We start from the raw sequence: 24628 nt of genomic DNA on the forward strand, positions 1-24628 counted from the left end.
GCCGTCTAGAATGGAGAGGTCGCAGAAGCGAGGTAGGCGCCTCCGATGCCGAGCAATAATGGCTTTGATCTGGCGATGGTGAGGATGCCGTGGTCGGGGATCCTGGTGGGCGTGGCTGACGAGTACGACATAAGATAACTGCTCTATCAGTGGTGACTCCCTGGGAGCGTGGTCGGTGCCTTGATGGCCCAATGGAGGAGGTATCAGGAGGTGTGTGGGCTGGGTTGCTGGTGCTGGTGTGTGGGCTGGGTTGTTGGTGCCAAAGAAATCTGTCAGGGTCCTCTGTCTAGGTACATCATGGCTCGGCCTCCTGTCTGCCAAGAGGGTCTCTCTGTGTCTCCTGAGCTCAAGTAGAAACAATCCCAGGCATCTCTGATCCTCAAACTCCATGACCCTGCGTAATGGCCCAAAACTCTCTCGGAAGAGGCAGTGATATCTCCCTCGGATCTCACAATAGACTGTATATCGGCAAATGTAGTGTTCCTCTGTCTCTACCTCCTGGTAGCATAGCTGACAAATGCGGTCATCCAAGATCTGATGCACATATCGCCCTGTCTCAATCCGCAGCTGGTGTGATGAGGTCTAGATCTGTCCAATGGCACAACGTATCCCATGTGATAGGTGTACATCCATGTACGCCGGGCAGGTGATAAAATCATCTAGTGAGAGGTGTAGAAAATGGCTCTTGTAATGAGCCATTTCCGTGCCTAAGGGCTCAAGGGGGCTAGTCCATGTCCTCTCTGTGTCCACTCTGATGATATCCATCTTGATCACGCGGTTTTGCTCTGAGCGGGTGAGATCCAAAAATGGACAATCCAGACTGTACTGAAAGGGTGGTAGTGCCTCTATCCGCAAACCATGTAGGTCAAACCATGATCTCATTTGAGCGTACGAGCAATGAGTATTTCCATCCTCTACCAACTGTATGTATGAGGTCAATGCCAATCGGGAGTACCTCTGTTGAGGGAGCTCCCATAGCCGTTGTAAAAAGGTAACTGCTTGGAATAGGGCCTCGGTTACTACTGGTGGGGCACCCAGCTCAGCCCGAATAATCTCATGAGGTACTGATGATTTGCTCCGAATCGTGCGGGCAATCATCATAATCAGTGGTCTCTCCATTTGCCTCCATCCCTCATCTGTCCCTCTTTGAGATCTGTGATGTATACTAGGCCCCCAAATTGGAGCTCCATACAGGAGGGTCGGTGTGACAAGCGTATCAAATAGCCACAATTTGGTGCGTGGCTCTTGAAACTGTATATGTGCACACTGCCTCTCAAGTGCCCCCAAGGCTGCATGCCCTCGAGCTAATCTAGTTGCTGCTGCCTCCTTCAAGGTGTGTGAGAGCATCTGATCCTTGCCATCTCGATAAGCCATTGTATATGACCAACCCATGTGCACTCCCGAGTGTGAGAAAATGCCTGCCATAATCTGTAATCTCCCCCTCATCCTATGTTGATCTCTGCAACCCTACATCCTCTGTCGTGATCTCCCGTTCTTTGTGGCACTGGCAATTTCAGCCCATGAATGCATTTCCTTCTCACCTGCAGCCACTTTTGCCTTACATGATTCCAAAGTGTTTTGCATTTCTGTGATGTCTTTTTCGCGGTCAGCCATACATGTCTTCAAAGTGCCTTCGTACGATGCAACTGTTGTGCCAATCTCCCGGAGCATGTCATCTTTCCATTTTTGCATCTCTTTTTTCATTTCTGTGTACATCAAGGCTTGGGCTAATTCCATCTCAACCTGTACTTGGGCTTGCATTTCTCCCTTCAATTGGACATATATCTCTTCCTTCAGTGTTTCGTATATCACTTTCCTTTGGGCATGCATTTGCTCGGTCCATTTCTTTTCAAGCTCCTGTCGCATGGTGTTCATCTCTGTCCTTATTTGAAGCTGTATCTCCTCATAAAGGGCCTCATCTTGTCGGGCCATCTTGGCAAGCCTTCGTGAGCGAGGGGACATGATCCCTTCCCACAGTCTTCTCTGCGGTAGGTATTTGGTGCCTTCGTGGGGGCGTGAAAGGTTATCTCACCATCTTGTTCTCCCTCCAGGGGTTGAGACATGTTTTCCACTAGTTGCTGCCTTGGGGGCCTGAACAAGGGTGGCTTGGAAACAGGGCTGGGAAACGGAGGCCAGCTGCCTGCGCACAACTCACAGCAGAGAGGCGGGCAGAGGCGTGTAGCGCAAGGGTGGGTGGGAAACGGGGGGCAGCTGCCTGCGCACAAGTCACAGCAGAGAGGCGGGCTACAGAGGTGCGCATAGAGCAGAGGCGCACAGGTCAGAGCAGAGAGGCGGGCAGAGGTGTGCAGGTTGGTGCACACAGAGTTGAGCAGAGACCCCCCCCCCCCCCCCCCCCCCCTTTTTGGAAATGAAAAGTACAAAAAGGCATCTTCTAGAGAATCTTTTGACCACCTTTAATCACCCAACATTTTTGTATACATGGCATCACACGATTGGCTCTTTTACTTAATAACCTTTTAATCACATGGCATCTTAAAGGGCCCCTATAGACCTCAACCTTCCCCTAATGAGAGGTGCGCATAGAGCAGAGGCGCAACAGGTCATCTCAGCAGAGAGAGAGAGAGAGAGAGAGAGAGAGAGAGAGAGAGAGAGAGAGAGAGAGATGGGGTATTGCACGACTCAATGATGATTAGATTGATTGATGTGATATAAAGCTTCAACTTCACCAAGTACAATGTTATTATAGCCTTAGAGGCTCATCTGAATGACATCACTGCTTATGTCAGACATGTGTAGTATCTAAATATTATCCTAACCACTCTAAGAGTGGGTTCACACGCACTTACTCACCTTCACACATAATTCAGTGTTCACACACACATGAGACTCCGAATCCTCAACAAGAAATGACCTCAATTTTCTGTAGATTTATCTTGCAAGCAAGCATATATATAATTGAATGCATGCATGTGTTGTTGGTTTTATTTCCACATCTCAAAGAACCATTTATTTGTTTGTGCATTCCTGTCATTTGTTGCCAACATAAATCTACATGAATGCGTACTGTCTGCTGTACAGGCCTTCTATCTGAACCTTTTGAAGTCCTTCTCGAACAAGTTGAACAGGAGGCATTGAAACAGGTACCTCAAGTTTTTTAAAGACTGTAGCTTGAACTGTTTGGATGGTAAGCAAGTGTTGCAGGTGTCCATCATATACATCTTGTCTCAGGCATGCAGGATTACAGAAGAACAGGATTCAATTGAGCATCTTATAACTGATCAAGCAACACACGAACAACTCTGGGTTGAAAAATATGCTCCCAAATCTTTTATTGAGCTTTTGAGCGATGAACAAACAAATAGAGAGGTAGTAATTCTCTTGAAAGAAAACTGGTTTTTCAACAATGATCCCCTCATTCTCTCTGATAAATGGCTATCATTGTGTGCTTTATGGAAGGTCTTGAGATGGCTGAAGCAATGGGACAAGTGTGTATTTGGCGGGAAGAAGACATCCACATCTTTTGGTGTGTTTGCAGCCTTAAGACGACATGCACCTACATACCAAAGCAGACAATTGCCATACAGTGGAAGTGCTGCTATCAAAGGTGGTGCGGTTGGATCTGAGTATGAGTCAAAGGGTGGTAATAGAACTGAGAAAAGTTCGAACCCCTCATCAAATCCTCCTAATTCAATAGCACCTTTCAAGAACCAAGTGGGAAAAGTAGAATCAAACTTGGACCGGCCAGACGAGAAGGTAGTCCCATGGGCCATGTGTGAAAATTCAACGTTTCTCTTTGGTGTTAAGAGTTCAACTGTGAGGGCTCCTTACAACCATCTAGCTCAGAATATGTTTATATTGATGAAAAATCTTATTATTATAGATTCTTCTTCTATGTGGACCTCCTGGGCTTGGTAAAACAACTCTTGCCCATGTAGCTGCAAAACACTGTGGATACCGAGTTGTGGAGGTACATGTTCAGCTTCCCATGTTATTTAAAATATCCACCTAGCTGCTGTGTGTGTGTGTGTGTGTGTGTGTGTGTCTCTCTCTCTAGAACATTTAAGTTGAGAATGGAGATATGTTTCTGAAAGTAAAAGCCATTCAGATAAATGCAAGTGACGATCGGGTGGCCACAACATTGCAAGCAAAGATACTGGATGCAGTTCAAATGAAATCTGTCATGGGTGATCTGAGGCCTAACTGCGTGGTGAGTGGATGAAAAACACTCGAGCTCTTCAACACCAGAAGGGTTACAGTGCTCCATTTCTATGTCCCAAAGGTCAATCTTTTTCTTGGTTCATGCAGGTGATTGATGAAATTGATGGAGCACTTGGTGGTGCAGATGGAAAAGGTGCAATCGATGCTCTCTTGAAAATAGTAAGTCATAGCTTGTATATGACACTCTGTTGCTCTGATGCTTGTTGATTTGTAGTGCCTTTCTTACAATGTTGTTTTTTTTCCCCTGAAAACTGTACATTTGGATTACCAATGATTAAATATGTGCACACTTGAACCGGCTGCAGGCTTACGCGGAGATGAAAGAATCTCCAGGGAAAGAGAATGAGATAGATGTTGAGCAGGTTAAGAAGGGATTGAAGAAAAAGACCTCTTCTACACCAAGCAGACTTTCAAGACCTGTAAGATCACACATTTGGCAATAGTGGCGAATGTTAATTACATCTCTTAGATGAAGTAGACAAACAAGTAATCATCCGTTTGAGGCCCCTTTGGTGGTCGTAAATTGACCATCCTTTTAAAAAGGCTTCAACTATGCTGATTCAGTTGATAAGGTCACTCTTTCTTAGGACAGTTTATGTTTCATGTTGTGACAGGTTATTTGCATCTGCAATGATCCCTATGCTCCAGCATTGCGGCAACTGAGACAGATGGCTAAGTAGGTTGCTGTTTTTAGTTACTCTGGTTCTATAGCAAAGTTCTGATATAAAGTGTTGGAACTTGCATGTGTGCCCTGCGTGATGCTAACCCCTGAGTCATATACTGGTAGGATTTTTGGAGTCCATGTTGGTAAGTTTATTTTTCCTCTTATATTTTGTATGCAGAGTGCATGTATTTGCCCAACCAAGTGCCAATCGAGTGGTTACAAGGTTACTTTGCTTCTATCTCAAATTCAAGTGCCAAGAACATTACTATTAATCCCTTTATTATGGAACTGCTGTTAGATTAAGCTTGCATTCAATCATGATTTGTGATTCACATACATTCCAGGCTGAAGTACATCTGCAACTTGGAGGGGTATAAGATCAATGCTCGTGCTCTCACTGCCTTAGCTGAACACACAGGTATTCTTTCCCCTTAAGGTTTGCACAAATCTATCCTTGTGGCTCTGAAGGAAAGTACCTGGAGGATTGCCATTCAAGCAGGGTATTTTGTTCATGGTACATCTGTGATTTGGTCCTGCTAGAAGGTTCTTTTCTTTAGAGCTTAGTGTGTGCACAGACGTTACCTCTTTTTAATTTTTGATCACAGATTTTTTTGATGTGAACAGAGTGTGATATCCGCTCATGTCTCAACACTCTTCAATTCCTCAAAAGGAAGAAAGAGCCATTAAACATGGTATTCACGTTGACTTCTACTGGTTGTCCGTTGTTGAAACCTGAAATTTGCTTGTATTAACAACTACAGAATTTATATGCTTTATGAGTGGGTATTGCAGCTTGATATTGCCTCTCAAGTGGTGGGAAGGAAGGACATGACTAGCAGTGCTTTTGACATTTGGGGGGAGGTAGTTATCACTATCTTAAGTTACCTCTTTGAAACTGACATTTCTGCTCTATGGCTAGCCTTTGTCATGATCAAGGTCACCCTTCATTCCCCGAAAAGTGGTAGAAACATGATTGCTGGTTTATTGTGTAAAGATATGGATATTTCTATAAACATGCTTTCACACAGAATCTGCACCTACTTTTGAGCACTGAAGACGAGAACAAGTAGGGATGTCATTGAACATAGTCTATGATATGGGTGATGGAGCTTTCAGTTCGAAGCTGTGTCAGCATTAGACTCTTCTTTCTGGCTAGGCTTAGGGAAAAACCTGAAATTTGTTTGATTTTAGTATGTGCACTCATGTGTCAGGTACTGCAAAAACGCAAGTCCAAGCATGGATTCACTTCTAGAACATCAATGTCATCATCTGAAAGTTGTGGGCAAGAGCACAAGGAGTTCCTTCGTCTACATGAGTTACTTGCAAACCAGTGAGTAGTAATGGAGTATTGGGGCATTGAAGTTGCTATTGATTTCTGTCATATTCCACCTCCTCAACAGATTACTGGGAAAAGAAAAACTAGTTGCCTTATGACAATACATCTGATGCCCTTGTTGTTAGCACAGTGGCGATTTTGAACTCACAAACAATGGAGTATATGAAAATCTACTGCACATTCGGTACCAGGATTCATCACTACAAAAAACGGCATGTTCCATACCTCTTCCTTGGTTATTTAATTTTACTCATTTGTGAGTCTCTGACAGGAAAAAACATATTTTAACCTCAGGAGTGTGTCTACCCGGAGATTTTTGAGGGATTTGTGAAGGCTATGGTAGTCTGTGACAATCATTCATGTGACACATGTGTTGTTTGCTCACAGGTTGAGTGCTTGGAGCTGCTTGGGGATTCAGAGATTACAAGTCATCATGCTTTACGCCATCAACATTTCACGTTAAATGGTATAGAAACTGAGCTGCATGACTCAGGCGTAAAGAGATAACACAGTGTAGGCACTAATCACATTGTTCTTAATGCAGTTTATCAGCCATCATTTACATTGGCGATTCGGCGTTTAATAGCACAGCCAGAGAAACCCCATATTGAGTGGCCAAAGACTTTTCAAAGGTATTATCATAGTCATAGGTAGAACTGATGGACTCACTTGTTGATGTATTGCAGGTATCTAAGGCAAACATATTCATATGCATATGATTGAGCTCACAGGTTCAAAGTTAAATCCATCTTTGCAGGTTCAGAGTGGAACATGGTGCCAAACAGGAGCTGCTGAGGTCATGGATGACCAGCATGCAGCCATTAACATATCGGAATTTCACAGCAGGATGCCTTGCCTGGGATCTTGTCTCCCTGCTGCTGTACATCTTGTCTCCCCAAAAATTACGACCTGTATGGGACAATGTTTGAACAATTTTGTCTCCTATGCTTGCTCATTCTGATCTCCTTGGATACTTCATTGATGCAAAAATGAAGGCATACATATCTGTATTTCTTTGCAGGTAGCACCTCAACTCTTGTCACAAGGTGAGAAAGAAGAAATGAATCAGCTGGTAGACACAATGATAGTATATGGTATCAACTACAAAGTGTCTAAGTTTGGCACGTCTAGTGATGGTTTTATGGAATCTTATGGACCTGTTTTTGAGCCTCCAATTCACAAGCTAGTTCAATTTAAGGTATGATAAACTTATATATAGCTTTGCTTCAAGATTATATTTCAAGAGATTCTATTGATCTTTCTTATTTTTCAGACCCTTTTTGCCAATGGCATAGACACTAAGAACGATTCTGTAAACAGGAATACAAATCAGAACATCGTCTGCTTTCCTTGACTCTACGGCAGGTTCTAAGTCATGAGGTACTTCACATTCTCATGTTGGAAAGACTGGGGTTTTCACTGTTTTGAGTTTGCAATCTCTTGCTGAAGTGAGGTTGTATAGCTCAAGTCAATGTACTCACACATTGCATAGCTCACATTGGGCATTCACGCTACCTTACTAAATGTTACAATCGAAGGTGCGAATCAAAGTGCGAGTTTTATTAGCCTCAGCATGGTACATCACCACCTTTTGAAGCTTTTATGCTCTTTTGCTGGTCACTCAACAGACTGGTGGGAAATTCTTTGTCAATCCTGACATTTGATGCAGAGCCTTGCTAGGTAAGTTTCTTATTAGAGGGCTCCTTACTGGCAATGAGCATTGAAAGGACTTCTTCACTCAGCAGATTCAGGTATGTATCCCTCACAGTGGCAGTGATTGGCTGCCGAGTACGCGGTGGATCTTCACAGATGCCCACATTAGACTCCCCTCCTCTCCCCTGTTGGCAGGAAGCATCGGAGCCTGCAGAGCATTCCATTCATGGGTTCCCCCTCAGACTTAGGATGAGTCAAACAGGCTGCTCTTGTTGATGACTTAGGAAGTCCACTGGGCTTCTTATGATACATGCAGTGGTCTGGATGGGAGGGGACTGGCCTCCATAGTGGGCACACCTGGAGAGCCTTCAGAGAGTTCCCCTCACTTGACTGCCACATCATCACTCAGGACTTGCGAGGCAATTGCAGATATATGCTGCAGATTGATGCAGCTATACCCCTCGACTGGTGTTAGGGGGCAGGCCAGATTGAGGGTAGACAGGTTTATTGATTGGGTGTCTTCTCAGGCACAGGTTCCCTTACAGGTGATTCATATCCTTTGGGGCCAGGGAGGCGAGAGTCTTTTAAGATTCTCTTTTCTTCTTTTTTATTCTGTGAAGGTAGTTTAATTGTTAAGTTGGCAGGGGCTGCTCTCTCTTTCTTAACCACCCGAGTCTAGTCCTTTTCCATTTGTTCTCCCTTTTTAAATAATGTCGGTCCAGTTCATTTAAGCTGTCTTCAAAACCTTTTTAACTATTTTGTGCACATGTTTCGCTTGTCCTTCCTTGATAGTCTATCTCCTCCCTCAAAACTCAAAGTTTTTGGTTAGTTTCTTATTTAACTCCTGAGTCCGGTTTGCATTTTTCAATTCCACCTCCCTGTTATAAGCAATAAATCTGTTAGTTTTTTTTTTGGTGTGCGCGCGCACACGCATGTGTGTGTGTGTGTGTGTGTGTGTGTGAGAAGAAGAAGAAGAAGCTCTTTTAACGTCGTAGGAACAATCCCAAGAGACCAAATATGATCTATCCGATGGGAGTGAGATTCGAACACAGGACGTGTTGAATAACAACTCCATGAGAGAGAGAGAGAGAGAGAGAGAGAGAGAGAGAGATCCTACTTCTGCTTTTTTCTCCCCAAAAATCTTTCATTTTGCATTTTTAGGTTGAGCTTGAGAGAATCAGGCGGGATAGTGCCGCCCGTACTGCAAGAGGAATTGCCGTAGCTTCAGAGCTGCAAGGACTTTCACTTTCAGAAGAAATCCTAGAAAAGAAAGATGATGTTCTTTGTACAAAAGGTGCAGGGTTGAGAATAGCTACTGCTGCTGCTGCTGCTGCTGCTGCTGCGCACACTTCTATAGGTGAATCTGGTGATAAACGTGCAGCAGAAGGAACTGTGGCAGAAAAACCAATTGCCAAAGCATCCAGAAAGCCTGCAATCAATATCTTTGCTCAGTACGTTGTTGTGAATTCATAGTTCAAGAACACACAGTTAGTTTCTTTGGTTGTTGTTAAGGAGTGCCTAGTGTTTAGGTTGGTTGTGTCTGTGGCAGTGTTGCATACAGTTTTGTTGCAAAAAGGGGATTTTGATGTAAGAAGGGTCTATACAAGAGATTAAGCACTCTATTTGAAACTTTGAGCAGGTTCAGAAGAACATCTGGGATGAATGGGAATGCAGAGAAAGATCCCAAGGCTAATAATGCTTTGGCTCAAAGGGACTCTCGTCCCCTTTTCTTCAAGTTCAATGAGGTAAGGCACTTCAACTAGACCGGTGTCTGATTTTTTGCTGTGGCATGATGCAGAGCAACATCTCTCATTTTATGGAATGTGGCAATGAACCTGATGCAATGTTTGAGAGTTGCAACACCAACCGAAACCCTTGCTGCTGTTGCAGGGCTTTACGAACGCCATAAGAAGACCAATGCTGATACGAGATCTCATATAGTTCGGTCGAAGTCAAGGAGGGATGCGAGCTGTCAGGGTATCCTTCCTCCATGGTTGCTTAGTCAAGCTGAAAAAGATGGGCTTTGTTTCTCTCTTCAATGTGGACCTGCCATGAAAGTTCTGAGCCGTGATAGAATCAAAAGAAGCTCAGATTTTCCCATGTTAAGAATCTCATAGCAGCTTTTAGATACCACTACATAATAGTAGTATCCCATCGAGTTTAGTGCAACAAAGCTCGATGGCAAGGTAAGATGGATGGAAGGTCTGTGCACAAAGCTTGGTTGGACTATTCCTATGACTTTGGTGTGCTTACATTTACAAGCTTTGAATTACTAGGTTCGATGCTCGAACCTCATCTCCAGACAATCCCAAAGGTCACTTCATTTTTGGCTCTTATGACTCAAGTGCCTCTTTTCTTCTTTGTCCGCCCACCTAATAGGCTAATTAGCATTTGTTTTATTTGAAATTTAGCTATAGATCATAAGTAAAAGGATTCACCATAACCATCCAACCACAGGTAGCCCCCTCTCCTTAGGGAATCTTTAGTGCATGTGTATGTGATGTTTTTTTTTTCGTCATTACAAAATTTGGTACATTGGTTATTGTTAGTTATAATAGTCATTGTAAAATTAAGAATTTTCACAAAAATATACTTCTTTGCAAATTACTATGACAATATTGTTAAAGTTGAGTTTACCTTAATCTTGTTGAATTATATGTCATCAGTCCTTGTATTCGAGTTGCAAATGTAACTTCTCGATTGTAATCTACAATAAATTAATAGTGTATGCTGCGGTAATATAATGTGTTGTGCAGAAAATTGTTATTTCAATTTTATTAAAGTCAAGAATTTATCTTAGGCTTGTTAAATTATATGTCGTCGGTTCTTACATTTGAGTCGCAAATGCACACTTGTCGATGTGGATGTGCCAGCTTGTTCGATGGCATCGTCCTCTCTTTGTTGTGTCACACTAGAATGTTCCTTGTCAATGGGGTAAAGGAAGAGCTCTATATGCCTAGATGTAGGCAAAAAGAGGTTCACTTTGTCGTAGTTCTCTCTCACAAAAGGCATGGGAAAAAGAGGAAGAGGGAAACCTACAAACAAACTTATCTAGCATGCATTCATCAAGCAAGCATGATTCAATAGCTTACATGCAAGCAAGAAGAGGGAAGGGAAGACCTCACAAGTAATCTATTGCAAAGGAATGATTGTGTATTGCTTATTGTATAAAATGACTTATATACAAGTGACTATTTTTCACACTGGATCCGTCAAACTTAAAAATGGTCTGATCTCCTTGTCTTAAGCAAGTATATACATGAAGTACTTAGACTTTTCCTATTTCACATTAAACACAAACCAAGGTTGTTTTACATATTCTAATGTCGTCTTCTTGCAAAAGATAAGTGCTTGTTCGAGTGAGTAAGATGACAAAGCGTCTTATTGATAGGTTGGATGAGCGAAACCATATTAATCTACGGAATGGTTAACAAATACGATCTTACAATGAGAAGAGTAATTATTTCAATTTGTTATTCTATTATCAATAAGTATAACAATAGTAGTATTATAATAATCAATGTATTAAAGCTTTTATTTACGTTTTAGTAAAATGACATATAACACTAAAATATCATTTGTTATCAACGAGTCTGACCACGTTATTAATGCATTTATTGAGCTATATAATTGTTCAAGTTTTGATGATGAAATCCAACGGATCCACCACTATTGTTTCGGTCTAATTAAAAATTTATAAACATTGATAATTAAGAAGGTAATATAGAAATAAAGTATAATAACATACAAAAATTAAATGTGAGTTTTCCTTTGGTTTTATTGCATTTATACATATAGGTCAATTTTTTTAATGTATAGATGCTTTTTTTTAAATTTTGTAAAACGTGTATGTATGTAATCTAATATAATCTACAGTACTATGATTAACAAGATTATGTTTAAAAAAAATATATTTAATATGTATATGATATAAATAATTCATGAAGTTCTAAGTAATTAGTTTAGGACGAACATCAAATCAAAGCTTATTAAGTGTCGTAAATGCGAAGTGTGTGTGGATTTCACCAAAGCATATTATTGATTATAGTAAAATTTCTCATGCGAATTTTCCCATTCTCACCTACACAAAATTGTACTCCACTCTCTTGCCTCTCGTGCACATTGTTTTACAGATTCTATTCTTGCACTCTGTTGCACATTGTGAACATAACATGTGCATTTTCCTTATGTTGGGACCAAATCACATAGGACCTAGCTATGCTAATGAGAACCAAGCTTTTGATGGATTCTTGTCTTTTAAAGTGCTGCACAACGAAGTCAACTTTACTAAAAGGCTTTCCCACACGTATTTGGGTATCCGGTTCCATCACTGATGTGCTTTCTTGCATCCCCCAAAAGGTGAAAATGATTTCAATGTGGAATTTTAAAAAGACACAGACTTAGTGAGCATCCAAGGTGCTAAAGGTAGAATCTATCTCGCAGAGGAGTGCCAGCATCCTGGCACATATAGAAGAAGCACTAGAGAAGCTCGAGGAGTAGCAAAACTAGTGCAAGAATCGATGTATTATTAAGAAGAAGCTCAAGAAAAAGAAGTAACTGCAATATGAGGAGTACTTGGGATTTTAAGAACTAATCAAAGAAGAGAAACCTAAACATAAGGCATCAGAATAGCAAACAATTTTAGCCACAAACAGTTCGCTACGTACAAGGGTAAGAAAACAAAGGATCCAGATATCCATTTCAGAAGGTTGAGCAAGCATGGAAGGTTTGCATGGTCCGAGGTCCAAGGCTCAAAGAACTGAAGAGAGGCCAGTTTACAGACACCTCTGGTGACATGCCACCCACGGGAGAGGTTCACACAGTTTGTCGATTGATGACCACTTCGACACATATGAGGAGCCGAGGGGCACATTTTAAAAGAGGTTTCAAAAGGTCAAGACCTCAGGTTAGCTTACAAACATCATGAGAGAGCTAAAGCAAGAAGATATGGATGTCGAGGCATATGTAGTAAAATTCAGTCCCTAAGGAAGAGATTGGATGAAGCCAATAGGCCTCTGAAGAACTAATGGGTGAATGGCCCATAAGGGGATGAATTCAAAGCTCGAATAGTCAATCTCACCATCGTGGATGTGGAAGACCTAGGATTTGATAAGTTGATAAAAGGTAGCCAAGAGAGTCAAGAAGAAACTCTACTACAAGAAAACAAGGTCCAAGAAGAAGAAGAAAGCAATAATTGAGGATTAATTCAAGAGTGAGACAAATGAATCAGATGCAAATGACTCAAAAGGAGTCAAGACTCTGAAGTCTCGGTTAAACAAGAAGGGTGTGGTGAGTGCACAGAGTAAGGTGCTACTCGAGGAGTAGAGAGCAAGGTGCTACTCGAAGAGATGAGAGACCTTATAGCAACCGTGATCAAGCCTATTAAGAAGAGCACTAGAAGTTTGAATGGGTTCAAATTCAAAGAAAGAGTGCATTGTGTAAGATGTAGGCAAGAAGGGCACCACAAGGAAGAGCACACCTTTGAGTAGACATGTTAGATTTTGTTAGAATTTCGTGGTGCTCATGCTAGATCAAAGATGTGGAGGAGAGAGACTCACAAAATACAAGAAAATATCTTGCTTATTAAGTTGCTCAAAATACAACTAGGCTTCTTGCTCAATACAATGCCTTCTAGCTCCACCTTTAAATAGGTGAGCTAGTGGACCATAAGTCCATTCACACACACACCCTTCTCCTCCCCTTTTACATAACCTTAGTCTCTTAATATGGTATCAGAGCCTTGGTTGCTTAGGTCACTTTTGTGATATAGAATAGGTCAACACTATTATTTTTTTCTTTGTGGAGCTGAACCTCCTGCCAGTGGAGCAGCTCCAGCAACTCGTGGAGGCAACAAATCGGGGAGCTCTCAACTAAGAACTTGAAGAGGACGTCTGGGCGCTCAGGGTCGTACAACTCATCAGACGAATTAACCTTTCTCTACCCACGGCATTGCCATCTGAGCAGGCCGGTGCTGTTTTCTGCACTGCTGGATGTCGTACAGCAATACGTCGTGTAGGCGATTGTAGGCTGTGTGGGCTTAGGGCTTTTGAAGCCCATAGCCTCAAGAGTCTACAGTTCAAATCTTAGCCCTAATGACTGCTCCAAGCGCTCGCAATAAGAGAAAAACCAAGCTGCTCTCCTATCAAGCCATTGAAGCTTCCATTAAAGCTTCAAAATCAAGCTTCTTTTTGCTCTAATCCTCTCCTCTTTGCTCTAATCACTTAAGTGCTCTTGTGAGGGCTTGTTGCAGATCCCATTTTTTAGTTTGAAGTGGTGGGCATACACCATAAGGTATTCATGAGCCTCATTCTCATCAAGCTCCATCAACAACATCTTCAAGTGCATAAAGCTCTTTCAAAGTGTGCTTATAACCACTAATAGTGTTGATGATTAACACTAATGAGGCTTCTAATCCAGCAAAGGGGAGTCATTCCAAAGTGTTTCTAAACACTAAGAGTGTTCTTAAACACTAATGGGTGGTGAATCTAATCACCAATGCAAGTGTCATTAGACGTTAAAAATGTGCTCTTAAGCACTGATCATGTTTTTAAACACTAATGGTGATCTTAATCACCAAACAAAGTGTTCTTTGACACTAATGAGGCTAATCTCCATCAGAATTAGTGGTTGGGCACAAACCCTAAGTGCTAAACCATAAAATTTACCATCTTAATCTCCTTTTTATGCAACATCCTTGGCTTGATTAAGGGTTGTTGCACTCTCATAAGCCTTTCTCTTTCTACTTAACCCAAAATATCAAAAATTTCTGGTTTTTTCTTCTTCATAAATCAGCCCATTACTCTCTAGTAATCTCCTTCAATACCCAATGTCAAAGGACAACACCCAAATTAAGGAGTTCTCAGGAGAGGGCTTCCACACTTGGCAAGTCCTTGTCAAGTACAAGATGATGTCCAAAGGTTTTTGGCCATTCATCTCCGGCACTAAGGTTATTGATCGAACTAAGGCTGAAGATATTGAAGATGATGAGAGGGCACAAGCCATCATCATGCTTCATCTTGATGAGGCTCTCATTCACCATGTGGACTAGCTTCTGATTGCAAAGGAGAAATGGGATGAGCTTGATAAGCTCTATGGAGCTCATGGTAAGAATTCCAAGATCTCACTTAAAATTGAAATTTTCAGCTTGGAACTCAAAGAGGGAGACGACATTGGAGCCTTCATCTCTCACTTGAAGGGCCTTATGGCTCAACTTGCATTAGTGAATGCAAGAATGGATGAAGATGATGCAGTGGCTATTTTGCTAAAAGCAGTCAAGAAGGTGTACCCAACCTTAGTCACCACCCTGAAGAACATACCTAATCCCACCCTTGAAGGAGTCATTCAATCTTGTCTTGATGAAGAAAAGAGGCCAAAGGGAGGAGGTGAATCTTCAAATGCAATAACTTCATCGAATATCGAACAAGCTTTGTCACATTAAGTGATCAAAGTAAGATGTGTCCATTACAAAAAGGTGGGTCATTTGGCAAATCATTGTTGGATCAAATATCCCAACAAAATGAAATGTAACAATTGTAAACAAACGGGACATATCACTTCTAAATGTCCTAACAAAGAGTCAGAGGCTAACTTTGTATCAGCCTCTAACTCCACTGAGAAATTGTTTTAAATCTCAATGCAACCACACCTATATTCCTAACCTTGTACGCCTAATGTTATAAAGGCAACCTATGTCCAATACCACCTATTCCAATTTTCTTTCATAGTTGGTATTGAGGGGAGGTATTAATAAGAGACTAAGGTTGTGTAAAAGGGGAGGAGAAGGGTGTGTGTGTGAATGGACTTATGGTCCACTAGCTCACCTATTTAAAGGTGGAGCTAGAAGGCAGCAAGAAGCCTAGTTGTATTTTGAGCAACTTAATAAGCAAGATATTTTCTTGTATTTTGTGAGTCTCTCTCCTCCACATCTTTGATCCAGTATGAGCACCACGAAATTCTAACACATGTTTTGAGCAACTTAATAAGCAAGATATTTTCTTGTATTTTGTGAGTCTCTCTCCTCCACATCTTTGATCCAGTATGAGCACCACGAAATTCTAACATGTAATAAGCAAGATATTTTCTTGTATTTTGTGAGTCTCTCTCCTCCACATCTTTGATCCAGTATGAGCACCACGAAATTCTAACACATGTTAGAATTTCGTGGTGCTCATACTGGATCAAAGATGTGGAGGAGAGAGACTCACAAAATACAAGAAAATATCTTGCTTATTAAGTTGCTCAAAATACAACTAGGCTTCTTGCTCAATACAATGCCTTCTAGCTCCACCTTTAAATAGGTGAGCTAGTGGACCATAAGTCCATTCACACACACACCCTTCTCTTCCCTTTTACACAACCTTAGTCTCGTAATAGATTTATCCAGCATGGAGTCGCTTAGAACATACCTATAGTGAACCAAGTGGCTACAATTGACAAGGATAATCCATCGCAAAGGTATTACTACGGTAGAGGCCTAGGAAGAGGAAGATACAACCCCTCAGAGAGGAATGCTTGCTATTATTGCACAAGTGCAAAGCACCAAAAAAAAAGATAGCTAGATTTTTTGTAGCATTAGTAGAATTGCAGGGTTAGTAGAGAGAATCTGAAGGGACCAACCAACCAAGTGTAAATGTGGTACTGTGGAATGAATTAAAGAACATGAAATTGAATATCAACACTAAGCCAGTTGCTAAACTTAGTTCCCAACTACTAAAAGTAGCTCTTGGACATGTTAGTGGGCTAATCTAATGAGTGAGAATCTATAGCACATAAGCCGACAATAGAGTGTTTGAAAATATAAGCAAAAAAAATCTTGGAGGTAGACAACATGGTCCCACAGGCGATAGGCATGATTCGAGGACATGATATTCCTGAAGTCCTCTATTGGAGAGAGGATCAAGAGTAATATCATCTTAGAACACACATATAAAGATATGGGTCTAATGAACTAGCAAGAATCACTATTTAACATAAAAATGGTGAATTAGAGAATAATAGAACCCTTGACATAATTAAGAATGAAGATGGTGACATAGGATGCAAATTTCCCATCTCATTCACTGTGTTGATGAGGAGTTAATGTAGTGATCCTATGTGATGCTTTTAGGTAGACCCTGGCTGCGACATGGGAAAATCAAAACAAGATTGGGAAAGGGACACCATCTCCATTATAAGGGGTAAAAAATAAGATAAAGATTTCAGTCCAAAGAGACACACCTGTCAAACAACGGGTGCACAACCCGTTGCATGAAGGACTTAACCTGATGGATGGAGTAGATGACAATGAGGAGAAGAAAGAATCCTAAGGGAAAACCCTGATTTGATCACACTGCTCATGGTGGATGTTGTAGCCATATTTGGTAGTGATGTGTGTGAACACATTAGGACCAGTCGAGGTACTTTTCCCCTCTTTAGGAGGTTTTTCCCCCCATGCTAGTATACACCCATCTTGGGGTATACTTATCTTCTTTGTACAACACACATTCATTATCTATCTATCATCTCATTTTGTGCTCTCTTGAGCTTCTCCACTGTGTGTGTGTGTGTGTGTGTGTGTGTGTGCATTCTTGCAACCCTATTTCCAACATTTGGTACCGGAGCATACACTCCTCGCCCTTGTCTTGCTGCCTACCCCTCATCGTGAGTTGCCTTTCTTCTTGAATCGGATCAAGGAGCCCTTTTAGGAGAAGAAAATGGACCGTGGAGAGTGTGAAGTACTTCATACTGAGTTTTTTTCGGTTGGATTTTTGTTTCGGGTGCGTTTTGGGGGCCATTCACATGGTTTTCAATTTTCATTTCTTTGCTGACATCTTCAGGGATTGGATTTGCAGTGTTCTTCATCGGATTCTGTAGTAGTTTTGTCAGATCTAGTACAGGTGGGTGTATAGATAAATGAGAAAGCATATACGGGCTTCAATTTAGCGACATCAATCTCTGCATCTTACGAGTAAAATTTCTACTCACTATACTCTACATTTCTTTCATATACCTTGTAGGTCTCCATTGTCAGCGACCTTATTAGCAGGCACCTTGGTTACATCAAAGAGCACTCAACACTTTGTAGGTTGCGTGATTACTTGCTTGGGTATTATCAGAAATGATAGACACTGATGTATTTCAGATTCTATCCACCACCGCTGAGAATAAGCTTGATGGGACCAACTACCTGTTATGGTCCTATATGATGCGGCATGTATTGATAGCAAAAGGGCTATGGAATGTTGTGGTTGGTATTGAGAAATGTCCTAGTTCCTCTCATGAACATGATGTAGAAGGCACATCCGCAGACACGGACTCAGTTTCACATGGTGCATTACCACATCATTGCATACCTCCTACTACATAGGAACAAACAAAGTGGGATGGAAGAGATGCGTAAGCACATGTGTTGCTTGCTTTTTTAGTTAAGAGGAGTATGATTTCTCACATTCGGTCATGTAGGACTGCTAAACATGCTTGGGATGCACTTGCGTCATTGTACTAGGTACGTAATGAAACACATGTTGCTTATATACGCAAGCAATTAGAGTCAGAGCATATGGATGAGGGAGACTTCATGGACAATTTTCTTATAAAAATCAAGGATTTTAAGGAATAGTTGGCTAGTGTTGATGAAATATATCCTGATATTTCTTTGGTGCCTATTGTCTCGACTGCGTTGCCAGACTCGTATCAAGATTTTGCTTCTACCACCATCAGACTCATGATGAAAGGCAATCCAAATGCCTTGAAGTTTGAGGAGTTGGTTTTTATGACTTACAAGAAGAGAAATCCAGGCAAAATAGATCTTTCATGTGTACAGGAGATCACGCTTTTTGCTGCCAATCACAACAAAGAGGCAAAGGTAAATCCTTTCCTTAGGGTAGTTACAAGCCGAAGTCAGAGTCATTGAGCAAGCCTAAAGATAAGAAAGGCGACAAGCCAAAGAAAAAGAGCAAATGCAACTATTGCAAGAAACCTGGTCACTACATTAATGAGTGTAGGAAAATGCCAAGGAGAAAAAGAGAGATTTAGGTATGGTTGTATAGATGATACATCAGGATCCAATGTAGAAAACAAAGAATTTGCAAACTATGCACATGATGATTGGGCTTTCATTGTGTAATGCAGTTATGACCCTTTGTATACGGGTGTATGCATGGCTGTTAACAAATGTACATGTCTGTAGAAAACAAAGAATTTGCAAACTATGCACATGATGATTGGGCTTTCATTGTGTAATGCAGTTATGACCCTTTGTATAGGGGTGTATGCATGGCTATGAACAGATGTACATGTCTGGTATTTTGACATGTATAAGGGTGTATGCATGACTGTTAATAACAGATGTACATGTCTAGTAAGCACATTACTTCTCATCATAGTTTGTTCTCATCACTTGAATTTTCTCCACAAGGAAACATTGTAACATGTACAAACAACTCCTCATATCTTGTAAAAGGACTTGGTAAAGTTGTTCTCACTCCTGAAAATGGTGGAACAATCATGTTTTCAGATATATTATATGTACCAGGGATCAAGAAGAACTTATTATCTGTCTCTGCCATTACTAAGGCTAGCTTAGTGGTTCAGTTTGCAGATAATAGATGTATTATTCATGATCGACAATGATGGCAAGACAATTGTTGCTTATGGTACTTTGTCTCATGGCCTTTATAGGCTAGATGCATATGAAAGACAAAGGCATGTTGCATGTACAATTTTTTCCACAAAGGCAATGGGTGATGTTAAGTTGTGGCATGTACGCTTTGGTCACTTGAGCTTTGGTGGAAATTTGATGTGTTTGCATAAACATGACACGGTGTCTAAGTTGCCACATCTTGAAGCCCCAGATCAAAACATGTTTGTGAAGGCTGTATTCTTGGAAAAATGCAGCAGGAGCATCATTTCCTAAAGATGGTTTAGTTAGAGCTGTCCAAAAATTGTAGCTTATACACAATGATGTATGTGGTCCTATAAGGACACCATCTATTAGGGGCTACCTCTATTTTGTCACATGATTATTTCAGACATACCTGGGTATATCCATTGAAATAGAAATCATAGGTTTTTATGTGCTTTAGACACTTTTCTGCTATGGTTCAAAATGCTTCTACATGTAAGATTGGTACCCTACGTACAAGCTTGATGATAAGGATGTTAAATGTATTTTTGTGGAATACAGCTCAGAAATTAAGGGTTACCGTCTTTATCATCCTGCTACCAAGTGGATTCTTGTGAGTAGAGATGTTGTATTTATAGAAGATGCAATTTAGCCCTTGCTTTTCATTGCATTTGCAGCACATAAAGGTTGGAATGTATGTCAATTAGATATTAAAACTGCTTTCTTGAATGGAGATAGTAAAATTCTCCTCCTTTTTTTTCAAAGGATTCATGTTCTATTTATAGGAGAGGGAGGCTCTAACCAAAGCAAACTGATTTCTAGAATTTTCCAATTTCAGTTTGGTTGAATTTGGACTAGATTTGGACCTAGTTTGGTTCTTTTTTGATTCGGTTTGGTTCCCTTTTGATTTGGTTTGGTTCAAGAGAGAGGAGAGATAAAAATATCACATTATTTTTGAGTTTAAAACTCATTCAAGCATGTGAAATATGCACCTCCTTTAATGGACTCCCCTTCCTTACATATGTGTCAAAATGGAATGATTATACCCAAAATATCTCATATTTTTAATATTGCTCATAGTTTTTTTACTAATAAACCTTGTACATTTTCAACTCTTCATCTTATGTGAGCATTTTATCTCATTTTTTTGATATTACTCATAGTTTTTTACTAATAAACCTTGTACATTTCCAACTCTTTATCTTATGTGAGCATTTACTCATTTTTGGATACTCAATTAATCTCATTTTTTTGATATTACTCATAGTTTTTTACTAATAAACCTTGTACATATTCAACTCTTCATCTTATGTGAGCATTTACTCCTTTTTGGGTATCTTCTTTTACAAATAGGATTTAACCCTAAACCCTACACATGGATTGATGCTATTGGCCCATAGGAACCTTAATTGGACCATAATCCAAATTTTTTTGAAAATCTAGACCCTTAGGCTAAGGTCCTTCATATCCATTTTCAATTAATTCTAATTACACATTGGAAAGTTCTTTTTGAATTTCTGTTTCAGGGAAACTTATTTTAATAAGATGAGTTATTTTTCTATCTAAAAATATTCATAATCTGAATATTCTCTCTCTAGAATATTTTCTCTCTCTATGCCAAAATAGGCAGAGACAAGATCTCTTATATTTCAGAAAAGGGAATTGATTACAAGGGAATATGCTGGACATTTTGAGAGGCTGGGGAGGAATCTTACAGACTTAATGATAAAAATAAGGTAATGTACAAGGTAGTGGGCACATGGGCTAGTGCCAATAGATAGTTTTATCGAGTTGATGGTGTTTCCAAAACATCCCCACAGCAACCACTCAATAGGTTGTTGGCTCCACCACTCAACACCTAGCATGCCTAGTGGTTCTCTACTTTAGTAGCCTTATGGTCTTATCAGAGCTAAAGGGGCGGAGGTGCACTCATAGGTATCCATGCATCTCTCGGGGAAGGCATTTGGCTTAGGGTCCTTCACTTGATTCATTAGCTAGAGTCTTTGATTTAGCCCGGTTGGAGTGCAAACACACTAGTAGGTTGATTAACCTTGTTTTGTTTTTTGTTTTGATGATGATTACCCCGAGCTTTGTTTGTTAATCAAGCATTGGCACATTCGAGTCTTCACCGAGAGCGAGAGAAGCAAGTGAGTGCCCTTAACATTTAAGTAATTTTTAGTTTTCTATGTTTTGTCTTCATGTTTGCATTTTTAGCTTAATCATCTAATTAATTTCAATTTGTTAGTTTAAATCATGCATCATAGGCATCAATAAGTAGCTAGAGACTAGATCTAGCTCCTCATTAAAACAAAAACACACAAAATTATTGGGAAGATACTTGAATCAATAGGAGAAGGAAGAAAATCCCAGGCAAAATAGCATTCTGCCAAACTACTCTGAGAAGCATATGTCTGTTTGCTTCTTAGGCCACGGTTGTGGCAAATCTGCTAGGTTCGTTCCTTCCCTTTGCAACCCAAATCTAGTAAGATTTGCTTGCCTAAAACTAGCAGAGGCATTAAAAATAGATTAAATATGTGCATAAAGTGCATTCAATCTAGAGGGATATTGTACTAACAGAGAATATCTAGGGAGGCTGTCAGACCTGTAGCCATTAAACGAACATCTTGCACCAAAAGATGAGTAGTGACAAGAGAAATTTACTTGTTTCAAAGCAACTTTCCTTTAATCATGCGGGACCTTGAGGTTAAAATAGAATAATTCTAAGTAAAGCCTGCCCGCCGTCTCCACCAAAAGATGTGACACGAAGTTGGGGTTTGGACTTCGGTCACTTCTCAGAATCAAAACACACTTGTATGAAACCTCACAGCCTCCTCACCTCCCTTTCTCTCCCTAGATTAAGATAAAGATATACACATCAAAGGTGAGATCATAATTCATGGAAGGAAAGATGAAAGGCTCTGGAGAAGCAAGAATTTCTGCCAGTCTTGCAGCTCCAAACAAGAGGGCAATTCTTTGTTGGAAGAAAATCTTCCGACTCAGGATTATGTGAACGGAAACATACAGGGAATATTGGTAAGGTTCATTCGTTCGAATTGAGCGATTTGGACAGAACATATTGAAGAAAATGAATATGGCAATCACTTACAAGAGGATAAGACACATGGGGTTTGTCTTTTGATAAGAGATTAGGAGGAATTAATCATGATTAAGAAGAAAGAATGGCCAAAAAGCTATAAAAACAGAGATACAGAGAATTGCAGTTTTAAATCCATAAAGACTGTGCAAGAGAGGATTATATAGATGCGTAGAGCTTGAAGAGAGCTTCGCGCCTATATAAAAACTTTCAAAAACGGGCAACCGAGTGAAAAGTTATGAGCATTTTACTGCAAGATTATAAAACTGCCAAAATTCTATAAAAACAGAGATACACAGAGAATTGCAATTTTAAATCCATATAGGCTGTGCAAGAGATGATTAGATAGGTGCGTAGAGATCTTGATGAGAGCTTCGCGCCCATATAAAAACTTTCAAAAACGGACAACCGAGCGAAAAGTTATGAGCATTTTACTACAAGACTATAAAATTGCCAAAATTCGCCTAAAAATTAGCAACTTTGGGAGAAACTCTGATCATCAATGAAGTAAGGGGTCAAGAAATTAGTTACATGAATGGAAAGAGCATAGAAAGAGCTTCCTACCCATATGATCAATTTAAGAAACCAACACCCGAGTGATGAGTAATTACCGATTGAAATTTGGGTATTGGACCACAAAAACTGCACTTCTCTCTCTTTGCATGAAACCTCAATTTTCACATAGCCTCTTGCCTTTCATCTCCTTCATGATTCAAGCTAGAGGGTAAGGGTTAACATTGCTCAGCGGACAATCGTAAAGATTTACCTATGGTCCCCAAAGTCTTTCCACATGCTCATTATCACTAAAACCATTGGTACCTCCAAAGGAGGGCGGCAATAAGGCAAGGGCTACCTTGAGAAGTCACAGGCCCGCCAAGATAATAACTCCTTATCCCACTTATCATGAATCATCAAAGAGGTCCAAAATTGGGTTAAGCATGAGGAGCTAATGCTAAATGAGACATTCACATGTAAAGAGAGTGTTTGAATAGGGGTTTGAAAGATAAGAGAATGGCAATGACACAAAATGCTCAATTGAGGAGGCTCGTTCCTTTATTTGAAAGGGAGAGGAGGGCTCCTTTTATAGGTGGAGAATCACCCTCTCTTCCATTGTTACAAATTACAACATAAAAATCTTCAACGCTTCAGTGACATAAGGGTAGATGTCACCATCAATTGTCCTCTTAGGCTAAGTCTTCTATTGATTAAATTGAAGACTTTTTGACTTTGAGAGTGTGATAAGATAATAGCCAAGCCTAAGTGGCATGTAGGTGGAGACCCCACTTACACATGGCGGGATTCTCCTCTTCCATGTAGGCATTCAAGAAGAATCTTTCCCAATTATACACCTACACACACTCCTCCACATGCCTTCCACACTCCCCAACTTGTAGCCTTATGGTGAATACCATATTAATAATACAATTAAAATCCATGTGAGCATGAAGGCCCAATTTTATTTTCCACATCACTAGCCTATCTACCATACCAAAGTATTTATCAAGCATACTTGTGGCATTTACAATGTGTGCACCCTAAATCAAGTAAAACCATTATATTTGAAGATAGAATGTTATTATCGGGGTAGCCGCCAAGCCGCCGCCAAGCCATGCCGTTATTCCATTGTGGGCGCCGCAATCTTCTTGGACAAGCTTCCACCTTATTACCATTGCGAAACCATCAAAATATGCACAAAATTGACAAAGAAAGATATCAATTTTTCACGTCACAGTGGCATGGGGAGTTCATAGTTCATAGTACTATGTGGTTGTGGGTAGGGTACGATGAGACTGACCTACCATATGGGGTGGGTCCAAGTGGTGCAATCACCCACTTGGTGTCCATGTGCCAGTAATGGGTATTCATAGTAGCACAAAACCATACAAATCCCTCTTGAATGCCACCCAAGGCACCATCATATCCCAAGTAAGTACATCGTCCCCAAAAACAAGGTGCATGCACACCACCTTGCTATGTTCCACCCTGTGGATTAATTAGGGCACCGCAACGCTGCTTTGTATCTTGTAGAAATCCAAAGCATTTAACTTTAGACTTAGGTTATGTCCGTCTTATCCCCCATAGTGTTTTCACTAGTGTCTT

At 40.6% G+C, this 24628-nt stretch overlaps 1 protein-coding gene across 1 annotated transcript in view; it reads left to right on the forward strand.

Annotated features, from left to right (window-relative positions):
• CTF18 (P-loop containing nucleoside triphosphate hydrolases superfamily protein) overlaps positions 1–10168 on the forward strand; it is a 48985-nt gene extending 38817 nt beyond the window's left edge. Inside the window, exons 4-25 of the mRNA XM_086817677.1 lie at positions 3040–3101; positions 3190–3327; positions 3418–3714; positions 3842–3928; positions 4067–4168; positions 4267–4338; positions 4485–4598; positions 4794–4855; positions 5022–5066; positions 5188–5261; positions 5468–5535; positions 5636–5704; positions 6055–6173; positions 6310–6391; positions 6567–6645; positions 6724–6811; positions 6937–7090; positions 7201–7377; positions 7500–7559; positions 8994–9283; positions 9472–9577; positions 9723–10168. Of these exons, the coding sequence (XP_086673803.1) occupies positions 3040–3101; positions 3190–3327; positions 3418–3714; positions 3842–3928; positions 4067–4168; positions 4267–4338; positions 4485–4598; positions 4794–4855; positions 5022–5066; positions 5188–5261; positions 5468–5535; positions 5636–5704; positions 6055–6173; positions 6310–6391; positions 6567–6645; positions 6724–6811; positions 6937–7090; positions 7201–7377; positions 7500–7559; positions 8994–9283; positions 9472–9577; positions 9723–9773 (2396 nt within the window). The 3' untranslated portion in view covers positions 9774–10168. The remainder of the gene's footprint in view (positions 1–3039; positions 3102–3189; positions 3328–3417; positions 3715–3841; positions 3929–4066; positions 4169–4266; positions 4339–4484; positions 4599–4793; positions 4856–5021; positions 5067–5187; positions 5262–5467; positions 5536–5635; positions 5705–6054; positions 6174–6309; positions 6392–6566; positions 6646–6723; positions 6812–6936; positions 7091–7200; positions 7378–7499; positions 7560–8993; positions 9284–9471; positions 9578–9722) is intronic.
• Positions 10169–24628: the final 14460 nt, after the last annotated feature.

This window comes from Cibotium barometz, chromosome 23 (genome assembly GCF_041138505.1).
Source record: "Cibotium barometz isolate CiBa-2024 chromosome 23, ASM4113850v1, whole genome shotgun sequence".
Lineage (NCBI taxonomy): Eukaryota > Viridiplantae > Streptophyta > Polypodiopsida > Cyatheales > Cibotiaceae > Cibotium > Cibotium barometz.